General features: G+C 50.0%; 1 protein-coding gene across 1 annotated transcript in view; it reads right to left on the bottom strand.

Annotated features, from left to right (window-relative positions):
- SBNO2 (strawberry notch homolog 2) overlaps nucleotides 1-15,924 on the bottom strand; it is a 65,348-nt gene extending 49,424 nt beyond the window's left edge. Inside the window, exons 1-3 of the mRNA XM_074851593.1 lie at nucleotides 15,832-15,924; nucleotides 2,484-2,707; nucleotides 1,314-1,393 (exon numbers count right to left, since the gene is read on the bottom strand). Of these exons, the coding sequence (XP_074707694.1) occupies nucleotides 1,314-1,393; nucleotides 2,484-2,609 (206 nt within the window). The 5' untranslated portion in view covers nucleotides 2,610-2,707; nucleotides 15,832-15,924. The remainder of the gene's footprint in view (nucleotides 1-1,313; nucleotides 1,394-2,483; nucleotides 2,708-15,831) is intronic.

The raw sequence follows: 15,924 nt of genomic DNA, 5'->3' as shown, positions 1-15,924 counted from the left end.
GACAGACACGTCGCATCCCTGCGAGCAGAGGGGCCGACCCCCACCGCTGCCAGCCGGGCTGCAACTGGGTCCATCACGAGGACAGGTCTCTCTGCTCCTCCACAAAGATGCTAAAGTAAAATCCCTTTAGGAAGGAGGTTAAACTAAATCCTCGAGCACCTAGAGCACAGTTCTTAGCTCACGATATCGAGTTCTGTTTCTTTTCTTTTTCCTTCCTCCCACCTCTGACCTAAATAAAAACACATCCTGTATATCTGTGCCACTCCCTGTATTCACAAAGAGACCAAAGCAGCCGCCGATCAGCCTTCAAACCTTCCCAACACTCAGCATCTCCCAGTGCCAGCAGTTTTAATCCAAGTCACTCGGCAGTGGCACAAGGCCACTTCATGTTATCCCAAACATCTCCTGTCATATCCTACCTTCTGATCCAGGGTGGAGGCTCATCATTAAGGGGGAGAAGGAAGAACAGGGTTCATTGTTACATGAAGATCCCTCAAAAATTTGGGGCATGTAATCTAGAAAAATTTTTGCAGTGAATCTAGAAAGCACAGGGCTGACGTTCTTCCCACCACACAGGGCCCCTGTTACTACACAAGGGTTACTGAAACCCCCCCAACTCCACTCCACAGCACTGAACTGTGCTGTACACCAGGTAGCTTTACTTAGAAGTCAGTCACGATTCCTCACACGAGCCCGTACTCATCACCTCACACCCTGGGGGATGACGTTATCAGTGAAGAACATCAGTTATAACCAGAGGAAAAAGTCATGACTCGATGAGCTCTGGGCTGTGCAGCGGGGGGCTGTGCATGTGTTTTCAATATTGACATGAGATGGTAACGTTTAGTCAGCTTCCAGTCACCTACCCAGCAAAAGATTTTAACTTCACTTCACCCATAAGGCTGCAGTCTGGTACCAGTAATACCTTCCTCCCTGTCAGCACTGTCTGTATAAAGCTCGAGACTACATGACGTATTTGCTCAGCTCGACCGCGCTAATGGGCTGGTTTTAAGAACTCCATTAGTGTAACAAATCCAGGCTGAAACAAGGCTGTTCCTCCCTTACAGCAGCCTCCAGGTTTACCAGAAATCAAAGGTTTTCTCTTTTTGCCTTTTTTTTTTTTCCTCAAAAAAGCTGTTTGCTGCTTTTTCCAAGATGTAGCAGTTTATGAAATGCCACAAGATCAGTCTGTGATGCAATTATTTCCCCATCAGTTAGTGAAATAAAGTAAACAAGCAAAGCAGTAGAGAAACAGTTGAATCACGGGGTGTGCAAGAGCAGAGGGGAATTATACAAAGGAGAACAGCACTCACTGGTTTTCACTTGGGAAAGATGAGGTTGGGAAAGAGGCAGGGTAGCAGCTACTCCACGAGTCGGCAGCCAGCACGGAATTCTGAAAGGAGAAAGCAGAACAGTTACAGCAGCAGAGGGCTGGCACGGCTACCTGCAGCTGCAGCTCCCAGGCCAGCCTCACAACTTCTCTCCCTCAGCGCTTTCCACGGGCAGAGGCGGCTCCTCATCGCTCGCAGGAGGAGAAATCGAGGGCTGCACTCCAGTCGCAGCTTTTGGACCCACTTTCCTGTTCCTGTCCCCAGAAGGACGGCAGGGGCAGTCCCCTTCCCTGGCCCTTTAACCTCAGGCTCTGCGGAAAGCGAGCACCAACCCGTCACCTTGAAATTGGCTGGCACAGGTCAGCTCCCCGAACCATCGCTCGCTTCTGTCTTCCCTCCTCTTAGACAGTCTCCAACATTAACAGGAAGCTTTTAGCTCCGCATGGACCAGTACAATCATGGAAAGAATACAGTATCTTATTACTCAGCTACAGATCAGTCTTTCATCTGTCATTTTTTGTGTCCAAAGCAGTGATACCTCATGCCTGAAGCAACAAGCACTTGGTGAAATGGGCCTCTATATTCCTGTATGTGACAAAACTCAAGCAAGAGTTATAAACAGAAAACTGCAGGAACACGTAAGGTATTTTGGGATAGGGGTTTGCTTTTTGCCCTGTTGAGAACAAATGCATCAGGGACCCGGTCTTGTTTTAGCAGCCATATCAGGACTGGTACAACCCTGTTCATCTCTGCCACTCTCAAAAAAGGCACAGCTGGCCCCAGCAATTGATTTAGCATGTCTCAGGGAAACAAGCTGGGGCAGAAACAAAGTTTGCAGTTCTGCGTCAACTCCAGTCCCTTCCTGGGGAGCTGGGACCTACCAGCTTTTAGAGAGGCATTGCTTTAATCACAGCCCTGCTTTCCTCCTCCCACTTGAAAGGCAGCAGCCAGCCGTCCCCCCAACCCTCCAGCACTCCCAATCAATACTTCACAGCCCTGGACAGCTGCCCGGCAAGTCCGGTAAACGGCTCCTGTAAACACGCACAGGGACTCCCGGGCTCTGCCAGGCCCGAGGGCTCTGCCCGGGCCTCTTCGGTGACACCCTCCGCAGAGCCTCTCCCCACCCCACCCCGAGAAGCCGCGGGCCCTCACCTCCAGGGCTGGCACGGCGAGCTGGGAGCGGAGGCCGGGGATGCTGTAGAGGGTGTTGCTGGGCTGCTGGTGCTCGTGCTGCGGGTAGTTCTTTCCCCCGTCCATGGCAGGGTGTGCTGAGGGCATCAGCCCGCGTCCTGCCGCATGAAGTCCTCGGGGCAGGTGGAACAGGCTACGGAGTGGCGGAAGGTTCTTTATCTGTGCTCTTCACCCTGCACCATGTCCTGGGGTGGAAAAGAAACGCACATTTCAATTTTATGAAAGGGGAGAAAAAAACCCAAAAACAAAACCAAACAAAACCACTTCTAAGACCAAACGTAGCTAAAAGATCAGTAAACAGACGTCAGTCTGTGAAATGCCTGCTGCCTCTTTATAAAAGAGAGGTTTTTACTGGGAAACAGAGCTCTCAAATATCACCACACCTGGAACTCACCCAGACCTGTGAACTTACACTGAACACACCTCTCCTGCCTCACTGCAAACACCGCGGGACCCTGGCAGATCACCACCATCACCTGCGATTTCTGCAGCAGTCACACAGCTGGTTTCTAGCTTGAGGAATTTTCTTGTCTAACGCACAAAAAGATTCTGCACTTCCATGCAAACTCATGACAACCAATTCCCTCAAATCGCTTGTTTTCATGAAAATATGCTACGTCAGTGGAACGCGGTTCCAGGAGTACCGGTGGCCGTGCTGAGCGAGGAGTGAGTCACCCGCGGGGCCAGCGCGCGCTCACGTCTCCCATCTCGCTGGGCTTTGATCTCTCCCTAATTTCACAGCAGATGTTCAGTCTGCACTAATACTTTTTGCCACTGCTGTGCACAAAGGTCAAACCAGATAGTATACTTCTAGCATTAATAGTATTAATCTAACAAATATTAGAACTTATCAGCTGTCTGGCATTTTCCCTGTTGCTAGAAGATGAGATTTTTGTTAAAGCAGGAGTCTTGTTCGGGTGGGGATTAACCTCACGATAAGACACTGCCTTCAGTGCAGCTCCTCAGTCAAAACCCCCAAAGCCACTTCTGATTTTTTTTTTTTCCCCTGCTAAATCCTCCATAACCCCAGAGGACACCAATTTCCAATTGGATTTAATGGATTAAAAAGAAAAAAGATGGTAAAAGCAACCTATACAACCAGGGGAGCAAGGGAAAAGCATCTGTGATGTCTTTACTTCCATCGCATCCTTCTCTGCGTCTCTCCTGCCTCCCGCAACCCCGTCTGCCACCAGAAGCCCGCAGCACGACAGCCGAGGAAACCAACTGGCCAATATATTCTCGAGCGAGCCAGCCAAGCAGAGAAAACGAGTAGCACAAACCAAAGCTGCAATTTAAAATATGCCAGTTTTGATCATTTAGAAGATACTATTTGCTACAAGTAGTATTTTTGAAAAGTCATTTCTGAGTCAGAGTCCCTTTAAAAATAAGTGACCTTTCAGCAGACAGAATTATTTCTGCGTTGGTAATGGAAAGCGAAATTAAAGCGACTCTTTCTTTCTCTCTCTGGTGGCAGCAGCCATGCCAGGATTGCTCTGCAGAACCCGCGGGGGACCGAGGCCATCCCCGCTGAGGAGAGGCTGGCACCGACCCCTCGGTGAAGGGTTCCCAGGCAAAGCCCTCGCACCCAGGGGACTTTCTGGGTGAGGAGCAGAGACCGGCCACGCCGCTGCCTCTGCTCCTCTAACGAACCGCGGGCGCACAGATGCCTTCACAAGACACAGGCTTCCAGACTGAATTAAATCATTTGCCAGAGGCTAAGCACTTTGCGGTTTAAAAAAGTATTCCCCTTTCATTTTAGCTGAAGATGTAGTCACCCTGGGATGCACAGGGTTTACGTAAGCTCGCAAGCCCGTGCGGGATGAAAGCTGCAGCTCGCCAGGGTGGGGCTGCAGAGCAGAAGGCAACTTCCCCAGGAGCAGACTGGCCAGCAGCGGGTTTAAACAGACTGCAGTCTGCTGATCCCATCTCTGCCTCTTCCCACAGCCTGACAAATTATTCAAATAAAAAAATAAAAATAATTAAAAAAAAAGGACTAAGTGACCAAGGTGCAAGGTTTTCCCTAGGAAAGCACAGCGAAACATCAGCCCCAGAGAACAAAGTTTATACCCCAGCAGCAATAACACCAGCTACCTGAACAGACCATTAAGTGACAAAAATCTCAGACCATTTTAATTAATCACTAACAGAATAAATACTCTCCACAAAGCCCTGGGATCACCTAGATCCTTTTCACTGGCTTTATTTCACCAGAGATTTACTGCAGCCTCATTCTTTTACAAGCAGAAGTGTTTCTTTTTACTACACCATAAAATCCACACTCAGGCTTTATAGTCCATAAGCCCAGGAGCAAAAAATAGCTAAAAACACTTAGCTAGCACCCCAGCATCCTAATTAATATTGTTATACTGGCCTCAGGCCTCTTGATTTATTAGCCAAACATTAGCACCAGGGTTCCCAGAACGCAGCCTGTTGACTTGTAGTCCTGAAGCCTCATTAGAAGCTGCTTAATCAACAGCCTTCCCTGACAAAAGTCAGCTCAGCAGCAGAGCTGCGGAGGCAGCCGCCTTACTAGGGGGTGCCCTGGCCCCACTCACGCAGAAATTAAGTCTTGGTGCTGAGGTGGTATTATTTAAGCAAAACCTTCTTTATGTTACATCTCCTGAAGACAAAGCACCGCAGACCAACTTCCTCAGGCCGCCCAGCGCTCCCGTCCCGCTATCAAGTGGCTCTGCACACAAAAGACCATGAAGACGTTAAAGCGTTCAAGGACTTCTTCCTCCCAGGCCACATGATTTACTGCAACAGAACTCGCGAACAGGGATGCATAAATGCAGACTTTGACCTCGAGCCCACGGAGAAGAGATGCAGTAAAAAGCTTCACCAGTGCGAAATGGAACAACCTGTGCTTCACCGCCATGGCTGCACGCTCGTGCCAGGGGATGCTTTGCTCTCTGGGCTTTAGGGCTGCTTGCTTCTTTGCTTTGAATTGTTCTCTGACGCCACTGGTGATCCACAAAGAGATCCTATGAAATTTTAAGTTATATCTAAGGAAGAAAGTAATAATAGACAAGACAGACGTTTATCATGACTCCACTTATCTCCAGCGCACAAATCAGATTAAATTGAAGGGTTTGCTGAAAGAATAGCCCTGCCTCGTTCCTTCTTCCAATCACAAAATTCACAGCTTTTCTTCTCGTCTGAGCAGATTTGACAAGAGGACCTAGATGATAAATTAAGCCTGTGCTACAACATCCCAATGCCCAAAGGAAGCAGCGGGGAGCAGAGACCTACAACGAGGTTTCTTTTCCACTTCTATCAACCTGCTCCAGGATCCTCCAGCCTTCCAACTCAGGAGAGACATTGGTGGCAGAAGGCTGTAAGGAAGATGAAGTAACAGGCAAAACTTCACGAGGCTTTTGTCAAATGCTATACAGAGCTACAAATGGCATAGCTTTGGGGTTTTTGGGGAGGGGAGGGTCCCTTTTTTTTTTTAAAAAAAGATTACCTTTAAATACTGCTCAGCTGTTCCCAAACAGAGGTGGTGAGGTTTGCTGACCTAAGGGTCAATGTCACAGCCTGCTTTAGAGATACTGATACCCTCTGGTGCCTTTAAAATACTGTGTCTGTTCTCTTCACCACAGACTTCAGGTTTTTTCCACCTTTTTTTTTTTCCTATTTGTAACAGCTTTCAATAGGCAATCAGAAGCAGTTATTCCTGTAACAGCTGTAGCAAATACACAGCTTTACTTACACATCCAAAGTAACTTAGGAAGGGTAAAATCAATATCAGAATTTCTCCCTGCCTGCTCTACGTTATCTCACGCCTTGACAACAGCAGATTTCACTGGCCGGATTCTCTGCAGAGCAGTGCCTGTCTCTAAAACAGCATTAGTTCCTTAGGAAAACTCTTGCACGATAGATCGTACCCTGTTAGCAAAACGAAGGAAAACTGTTTAAGGAACTGTAAACCTCTACGCTTAAGCAATGGTCAGATGGTAAAAGATAACGCATTGAATTTGCATGACATAATTCCTCTGAAGAGATCAAAGTGAACAGCAGCCCAGCCTTACGGATGGGCAACCCAAGCACTAGAGACCTTTTGTTTGGCGACGCCAAGCAAGGCAGTAACACCATTAGTGACGAAACCCAGAGGTTGTGGACTCCCAGGCTTGTCCTCTAGGCCACAGCAAGAGGATGAGTCCCCTCAACGTTTTCTAGTTAAACCAAACCAGCGCCCTGCTGAAGAACCATTACCTTAATGCACAAACACCCCACAGCAGCGAATAACCGTCCCCAGGCTGCCGTGAAGTGTCACCCGAGAGCTCCTTGCGAGTTCTGACACCCGCGATCGCTCCCCGTCAGCATCACTCGTACGGAGCGAACCGCTAAAACCGCCCGAGAACAAACATGGAATAAGACAGCCGGAATACTCTATCGCCGCGGCGTACGGGGGGATGTCCCGAAATCCATCCAGGCACCAGTAACAGCGAGAGGCGGGAAGCATCAAGAATTCACTCTGCATCCTGACCCTTCTATCGACCCCGAGGACGCTGAAGGCACCGACCGTTCCGAGCAGAACGGCAGCAGAGCACGCGCTGGACGGACGTCACCAGCCCGACCTCCCCCTCCCCGCCAAAGCCTCGGTACTGCAAAATAACCTTCTGTTCTCCGTGCAGGAAGACGGCGGTTACATCAGGTTCCTGGGATGATTAACACGGAGTTTGCAATAGCTCTCACTATAAGCTCGTGCTCTGATAAGAGAGGGCTGCTGTCTGGCTTACACACTCAAATTCCAAGAAAAAACTAAAGCAAAAACTGAGTAAAGCCCGTTTTGGAGATCTACGCGAGCCCAAGTGCGGCAGGACAACACCCGTCACGAGAACAGAAGTGGAAAGAGCCTTCGGCGTGCGCTTGTCGTACCATCCTCCAGGCAGCCTTGTCACGGAAAACCATGAAAATCAGCAAGTTCCTCGCAAGCCAAAGCGCTCTCATTTCCACATCCCATCCTGCCGTCGAACAATAAAAACTGATAAACACAGAGGCCCACGGCTGGCAAGTGAACTGTCGCAGCAAACTTCTTCTTAAGCATTTTTCCAACTCTCTTACCAAATACACTCCAACAAAGTAACAGTTCCCACCATTAAGGCACGGCAGAGCTCTCTGGTTTAAGAACATTTCTATTACAGAAGCACGCAAGTGGCCCACCAGCACTTTTTTTTTTTTTAGTTTTAATATACCAGGGTGCTACCAGCAACTAATGTGACTTGGGAGTATCAGAAACTCCAAGTCCAGCAGTGAACAAAAGTTTTATTACTGATACCAATTTCTGATCAGTTAAGAAGGGTTCTAGTTACACAGCCTAATACTGCTTCTTTCTCAAGTTTGAGAGTAACCTCTGGTACCATCTAAGATTCAAACCACTGAGTTAAAACTCTTTCATGAATCACAGATAAAAAAGCTTTTGAAAAACTCTCCCCTGCCCTGTTTAGCCTTTGACAACCAAGCTTGGGATGTTTGCTGATTATTCACTTTTAAAATTTCTACTTAGGAAAAAAAACCCTAAACAAGTAGAGAGCTGCTACCAAATTCAAGAATCGAGAATTGACTCAAGTTCTTCATAGCACTAGAACATAAAGAACACAGAATCATGGAAAACAGCGACAGAAGTCACACCAGGACATCACAGCGAAAGGAACACCAGAGTGTGGCAAGGTCACATCCCCGCGAGCGCAGGAAACGGTCGGTAGTACCAGGAGGCACCAAACACGCACAAGGAATTTCAGAAAGCATCCCAAGTGGATTATGCTTCTAAAATATAACTGCAAATTAATTAGACTGATTTTACAGATGCTATTTGCCATACAGAATTAGCGGAAGCACTCCAGTGCCATGATAACTCAGGGAACAATACGACCAAACCCACAAAAAAAACCCAAAAAAACAAAATCACAAAACCCCAAACAGTGCAAGGATAAATCCACTTAAAAAAAAAAAAATCACTGGAATGGATTTTTTCATTTCTCTGCCACAAAACCTATATAATTACAACGAATTATCTCCAAGCACAATCTGTAAAGCAGCTCACTTCCAACCAAGGCGAGAAGTTTTCCAGACTCCCCCCGGGCGAGGCTCCCGTCCCGTCGCCAGCCGCCGCGTTAAAGGCTGGGCGAGGAGCACAGCAGCTCTGCTGAGCAGCACCTGGGACAGAACACAAGGGAACCCCGACGACGCGAGGAGAAGGTTCCTAACCTCAAGCACGTCAGTAATTTCCCTCTGCGAGCATCGCTAAGAAACAGCAAAGCCATCCCCCCGATTCAGAGGGATGGCGCTCGAGCAATGACTACACGACCCTGAAAAAACCACTGCACTTGCTCCTCCGCGGCTGAGCAGCCTGTTTAATAACGAAACCGGTTCCCTGCAGAGCGTGATAAAGCCCCATGAGCAATTTGATGATATCTCAAGTTCTGATTAAGCTATAGGCACAGTTTCAATATTAATAACAGTTTGCCCAAAGGTTTGCTATTCGGCCCAGGCAGTAAGGGGCAGCTTCAGCCTGGAGTTCATCAGAGCACAGATTTCAACTTTTAACAGCTTGAGCTTTTTATAAATTTATCAGAGCAGCGCTGCAGCACGCAACCTCCAACCTGAAAAACATAATCAAGTGCTCTGCAATAATCAGGATCGATAGAGCTGTGGGTGAGGGCTCAGTTCACAGGTATCTGCAATCGAGAGAGGTGAAAACAACCCACTGCACCCTCAGTAAATGCAGGCACTTCCTCCTCTTGTGTCTCGGCCTTTGTTAGTGTATTTTAAATTGTCTCCATTAAAGGAAGACAGCTAGGAAACCACAGGTATGCACGGAACAGTCAGAGCTAAACCTGCTGATGGTGAATTACCGTGCACTCCATAATGACAAAAAGACCTCGGAAATTTGATCCAGTTCTTCTCCTGCTTGCAGATTAATTCCCCTTCCACGGGCGCACCCACACCCATGGGGCAGAAAGGGAGCCCCAAGCCTCGGGCCCCCACCCCGCGCTGCCGCTGGTGAGCCACGGCCACGGGCACCCACGGGACCCGCAGCTGGGCGGAATTCTTCCGAGCACAGTCAGTGTAAAACCGCCCAAAGAAACAGGAACTTAATACTCCAGCACTCTTAAAAGCCATTTTCACATCTGGAGCGTCAAGCGAGCTTCAGGCTCTTCTTTAATGTTTCTCCTTGCCATATTTTTGGACAGTTTAGACCAAACGTTTTGCCTTGAGGGATGAGAAGGGAAGGGTTCAACCCAGAGCTGCCATCACTGCCACCAGCAGTGACTCACTCGGAGAAACAGGAAAACCAAGGGAGGGAAGCTGGGATCTGCCCTTCTGGTACCGTCACGGGCCCCTCACAGAGCTACCGCGAGGCTCCGTCGCATTTAGAATAGGGACGAGCAGACAAAAGATAGTATCTGAGTGCGAGAGTTCAACATGAACAGAAGTATTGGATCTTTTCCCTGTGGAGAAGCCAAATTATGAATGGAAATACCATTTCTCCATTCCCTCCACTATTCGCAACTTTTCATTAGGCAAATCCAGTTCTTTGCAGAGCAAAATTAAATACAGCACTGCTTGTTTACGCATCTGAAACACTGTTGGAAAAGGAATTTCAAGTTAATTTACAAAGAAGGCAGAAGTTACTACAGAAACAGAAAATGCTGGGGATGACTCACTCTGGCTCTCTACTGTTCTTAAGAGTGGTGAATTTATATTTGAAAGCCAAAGAATCCAAAGTTTGTTCCTTACTGGGAACTACCTTGTAAGAGAGACTGATCCTGATTGCATGTGTTCATCTCTATGAAAACACAGAAAGGAAGAATACGTCTCCAACCTCGAATATTAGAAAACATGAAAAAAGTCATCCTGATGCAGACAACTTCAAAGTAATATTAGAATGAATTACAGAAAAGAGGGGAGAAAAATCCAGCCTTAGGCCAATGAGGAATACGACTGAGTCCAGTTACAAACACACAGGAGAACATCAATCTGAAAGATACTTATTATCTGTGATGAAAACCGAACCACTTCAGGGCATCCCAGCCCAGGCACTTTAAGCCACGTGGATCTGAGCGCTTTCGGCCCAGAGTAACGCTCGGGAGCGCTCGTTCTGCGCAGACGTAGAGCCGGGAGCGCGTAGGCGCCGCCGGGCTCGTGAGCCACAGCGAGAAGGAAACGGGGCAAACCTCGCTGCCTCCCTGGGCTATGCATCTCCCCGTGGAACTGCTGTGTGAAACAATCTATTTGACAGATTAACTGCTGGAATTAGAGAGTCTGTGAACAGAGGGAAGAAGAATTGAGATCATTCCAAAGCTTTTTGCCAGATCTGAGCAAGACACATGGTGGTGCAGGCAAAAGAGCAAACCTGCCCCCCAAAGACAGCGGTGCTTCTAGGATGAGGAGGGAGAGCTTTACCCTTCAAGCAGCGCTAGCTCCTTCCCACTGGAAGCTCAGACCATACAGGTCTTTGGAGCTTTTTGGAGGGAAAAGTCCTCTTTACAAGAAAATATTAACCGTCTCAGGTAGACCTCAAGTAAGTCAGACAGGTTTAAATTAGGACGTAACATACTTATTATAACTGCCAGGAAAAAAATAAAAGTTGAAAACACCACACTGCTAAACAGGTCAGGTTGCAAGGACTGTAAGAGCAGAGGCAAGAACAGAACAAGGAACTGCTGCTGACAAAGTCAGGGCAAAATCTGCCTTAGTGGGGAGGAGCCCCGTGGCTATATTTATCCCATAAGGTCTGCCATGGAAACAGCCAGAGCATGAGCGAGGAAGCGCTGCACCGCTCCCCGTACGGCGACGGACTGCGCAGAGGGCGGCTGCCACCCCAGCGCACGGGCACGGGCTCAGCCCCCAGAGCAAGCGCAGCGGGGGGGAAAGGAGGCGCAGCTCCCCGTCACCTTCCACCCCTCCCAAACACCAGCAGGGTCGTCGTTCTCCACACCGTGAGAGGGATCGACACCACTATAAAGCACCTTTGCACCACCCAAGGCCTGCGCGGCACGTGGAATCGCGCTGCCCGTCACCAGGACACTCCTTGGTGCTGTTTGATGCCTGCGAGAGTCACGGTGGCCTCAATCTCTGCACAGAAATGCAAGAACAAATAACGGGAGGGAAAAAGCTTAATTTGGAGTCTTGTTGCTGGCATCTGCCCCAATGTGCCTTTCCCTAAATTTCCAGGGATTAATATTAGGCAATTAAGTGGCACAGCAGCTTTAGCAACAACAGAGAGGTTCGTTAATCTCTCCACTGACATAAATTGTCTTAAGCCTTCCACAGATACTTTTGTTCCAAGGCTGCACAATTAAAGTTAATTGCTGATGCTACCTGCAAGCCGACCTCACTTTTCATTCATTCAGCTGACGGTGACTCCAGCACATGACCTCTCCTGCTTCCCTGGGCTCTGTTTCTCCACCAGCAGAGCTGGCAGGTCCCCGCTTCCCCGTTCCGAGTTTCACGTTACCTCCCCACAATGAAGCGGCTGTAAAGCAGCCGCCCGGCCCCTCCGCTCGCAGGCTGCTCTCACTCTAATGGGCTGTCTCCAGATTCAAATGTTCTGCTTTGAGCAACAAAATATTGCTCCAGGAGAGACCCAGACAGACTCAAAATAAAGGTGGCTTGTAGGGCAGAGGCAGATTCCATCTGTCCCCGCTCTTCCACCTGGGAGAACAGATATGACTATTTCTGGACAGAACAAAACCGCCTCCCCATACACTACACACACTCCTGCCAAGAAACACTCAGCACATTTTTGTGTAAATCTATACAGCAGCACCCTCACACAACCATGCACTGAAATTTCCAAAGTGTAAACACCCAAGTCCTGCGAGGCAAAGCCGGGCTTGAGGCAGTCCAGCAGCTCAGACAGCAAATCCACAAAACAGTTCTCAAAAGCAGGGGCTTGAGCAGCCCCCGGCAGCAGGACAGAGCCCGAGCAGGGCACGGGGAGCGTCGGGGCTGCCCCCTTCTCACTCTGTCACAAACATGGTCCCAAAGAAAACAAATCATGGCGAGAGCACGCCGGGTGCTGGCTGCTGGCCCCGGCGCTCAGCACAGCCAAGGTCCGGCAGCAGCGCCGCGCACCTGGACAGAGCCGTAACACAAGACTAATGAGGTCGGCCTCAGAAGCACACCTGCAAGGCAGAAAGGTGGTATTACACTGCTTAATTAAAGGGAAAGGGAAGAGCACAAAGGACTTGGGTGACTAGGGTCAGAAGGCAAGAAAACACGGGTCCCTGATCCTCCACCCCCAGTTTCAATCACGAGAGACACGCTGGAAGGAACAGCCTGCGCTGGAGCCGAGCAGGTCTCGATGATCCGTTTCACACACAGCCGTTCTCAGCAGAAAAAACCCTGCAGGACATCAAAGCCTGCCTCCCTGCTGACGGCACACACACAAACAGCATTTCAAACCAGCCAACCTTCAGGCACGCTCAGCGTACGCGCTCGCTGTGAGACGACTGGATTCGCCCCTTCCACAGCTACGTGTTCACAGACCTTGACCACGTTACCAAAAAAACTGAAGAGTTTTAAGCTGAAAAAAACGTTTTGGGAGAATATAAAACTCCTAATTAAGCCTAGAAGGCTTTCCTGAGAGATCCAGACTCTCATGATTAAAAATCACAGCGCAGTATTCAGTGACTACACAGTTGGCTCTTTATTACAGTGTCACTATTCACAGAGCTTTAAACCTGTGTCAGCATTTTTATTATAGACCCTCCATTTCGGGGATATATAACGTAACCATTAAAAAGGCCTATTCAGGAAACACAACCCTCATGCTTGGTATTTTAGACAAAAAACTTAAAAAATATTCCTGCCCATGCATACTTTAGAGTTAAAAAACCCCCGCGATGAAAGTAGCTGCAGCTTTTCAATGAGTGTCCGGCCTGGCAGACGCAGCCTGTCCCATGTCTGGCACATGACGAAACATGACGCTTGGTCCTGCTGTTTTTGTTCCAAAGTTGGCTGGGATTAGTGGGGGATGCACTGTGGGGAGAGCTCAGCAAGCACAAAACAAAACATCGACACTCAACAGCAAGCAACCAGGCAGCTAAAGGGAGGGAGAAACGGTTCTCCAGGAGAAGTCTGTTCCTGTTTGAGGATGAGGATGTAAAACCCTGGAAAAGGTAAAGTATGGGAGGAAACTGCATTTAGCAAAACATTGAGAACTTCTAGAGGTTTTTTAAAAGGTGTGAGCTCATGCATAAGGAAAGAAAAATCCACACACAGCAAAATCTCTGAGAACGCTTTCAAAAGAATCAAACTTGAGATCTAATCATTAAAGAAAAAAAAGTTGCAAAACGCACTGGCCGTGCCACCTCCTGTCCAGCTCTGTGGGTTGGCCATTCCGTTTTCCTCTATAAAGAAAAGACGACCTTCTCTTTCAGCTGGCCTGAAAGCCCAGCAAAAGCACGAGTATGACTCCGAGAACAGGCAAACGCCATCGAAGGAAGCAGGTGGGGGAAGCACTCCTCTCTTCTCCAACTCCACTCAGCCATCCTAGCTACCACATGAAACAGCCCCAGACAAAAAATGCTGCTGTTTAATTAGACAAAGACTCTCTAATGCCCATCACAGTCCCCTTAACTTCAGCGTCTGACCCCGGCAAGCCAGCAGGCAGGATGCAGCAATTTCAGGCACTCCAGGGAAATGCCAGCTTTGCTAAGTACCGAGATTTCACGTGGCTTTAGGCTGCTGCTGTGGCAACCACTGAAAACAACGTACTTTAGAAAATTCAAGTATTCTTCCCTTAAAGAGTCCTCACGCTAGTGTTGAATGAGACTTCATTCAGTTTTGCTGCTACAGGTGTTGGTTTATTTTAGGAAAACAAGGGTGTAAACATCAAGCATATAGACCCCCATGAAAAAAAAGAGCAAGAGCAAGCAGCAGAGCTGAGAACAGAATTCAGGCTTCCAAAGCCTCCAGCTGGCATCCTACCTAATGAGCTCTGCAAATCTTTTATTGCTTTATGGGATGCACAATGTTCCTGAACTCAAAGCAGAAGTCTTAGTACGTAATTTTCCACTGGTATTCCCATCACCGGCTGCTCTTCAGTTTAGGCACAACCCCCCAGGTCAGGCAGAGCTCCGCGCTCCTGATGACATGCAGATAATCTGCAGAAGACAACAGCACCGCACAGGTACGGCCGGTACCTTTCTGCCCACTAAATTTACAACAGTAATAGCGCACAAACCAGAAAACCCCTCGCAGGCTTTTGGATCCCAGCGCTGAACCTGCAGAACTTGCCCATCAAAAGACCATCTTATTTTAATTGGAAATAGAACCCGCTAATCTGAAGTCGCAGTTCTTATGCTGATATTTACGGTTACTTTTGAGAACAGAGCTCCTTCTTAAACCTTGCATTAGTATTTAATTATGTTAAGAACCGAGCGCAGCGGTGACCGCTAACAGCGCTAGAGTTAAGAGTCTGTTAGCATAAGCTCTATTTTTCAGAGGCTCTTAATTGGGCCATTAAGAGCTACACCACAACAGGCAGAAACTTGGCAACCGAGGCCTTGGCCCGCGCTGGATTTCTGTGAATCCTTCCAGCACCCGACTCAAAAGCCGCTGAACGAGGAGCGCAGGGAAAGGAGAGTCTGCGGCTGCTGCCCCCCGCGCCGAGCTCCCTCCGCAGGCTCAGCCCTCGGGCAGAGTTCGAGGAGTCTGGTCTTTGCTTTGAAACCGGGCCCAGCGCAGCGGGACCGGCCCCAAACACCCGGGGAACTTCACTCCGCACCATCTTTCGTTTTCCCTCGTTCCCGGCGGGTGCCGACACCCAGACCCGCCCTTCGCAAACAGCCGGGACAGACCCCGACGGTCGCACTCGGCGAGCAGGAACCGTCCCACGGCAATAACCGCGGTTCCGCCCGTGGGACCGCCCGAGAGACCGGCACGCGTGGAGAAACCCCAGCGACCCGCCCGGCCGGGGGTGAGGGGGGGACCAGCCCTCGCTGCCCCCCACCCCAGCCGCTTCCCGCCCCCCCGAGGGGCGGCCCGAGGGCCCCGCCGCGGCGAGAGCGGCCCCGGGGAGGCCCAGCCGGGGCGGCGGCACACCGGGAGGCCGCGTTCCTCCCACCCCCCCCGCCCCACGCCTCACGCCTGGTCCGGCCGCACGGAGCGGGGCGCGGGGGTCGCCGCCCGCTGAGGGGACCGGACCGGGTGCGGCGGCCTGGGGGGAACCGACCCCTCGGCCCCGCCAGCCCCAGGGCGGCCCCACGACGCGGCCCAGTGGGGGGAGCCGGCGCAGGGGGAGCCGGCGGGGGAGCCGCGGCTCGCAGCGGGGGGAGCGGAGCCGGGTGGCCCTTACCTGCGTCCCGGGGGGGGCTCAGGCTCCCGCCCGGCGGCCGCCGCCTCTCCGCACTTCCGGGTTCCGCGCGGCCGCCATCTTGGGGGGACACGC

Source organism: Strix uralensis, chromosome 27, assembly GCF_047716275.1.
Source record: "Strix uralensis isolate ZFMK-TIS-50842 chromosome 27, bStrUra1, whole genome shotgun sequence".
NCBI lineage: Eukaryota > Metazoa > Chordata > Aves > Strigiformes > Strigidae > Strix > Strix uralensis.
This window is presented reverse-complemented; position numbering and strand designations above follow the sequence as displayed.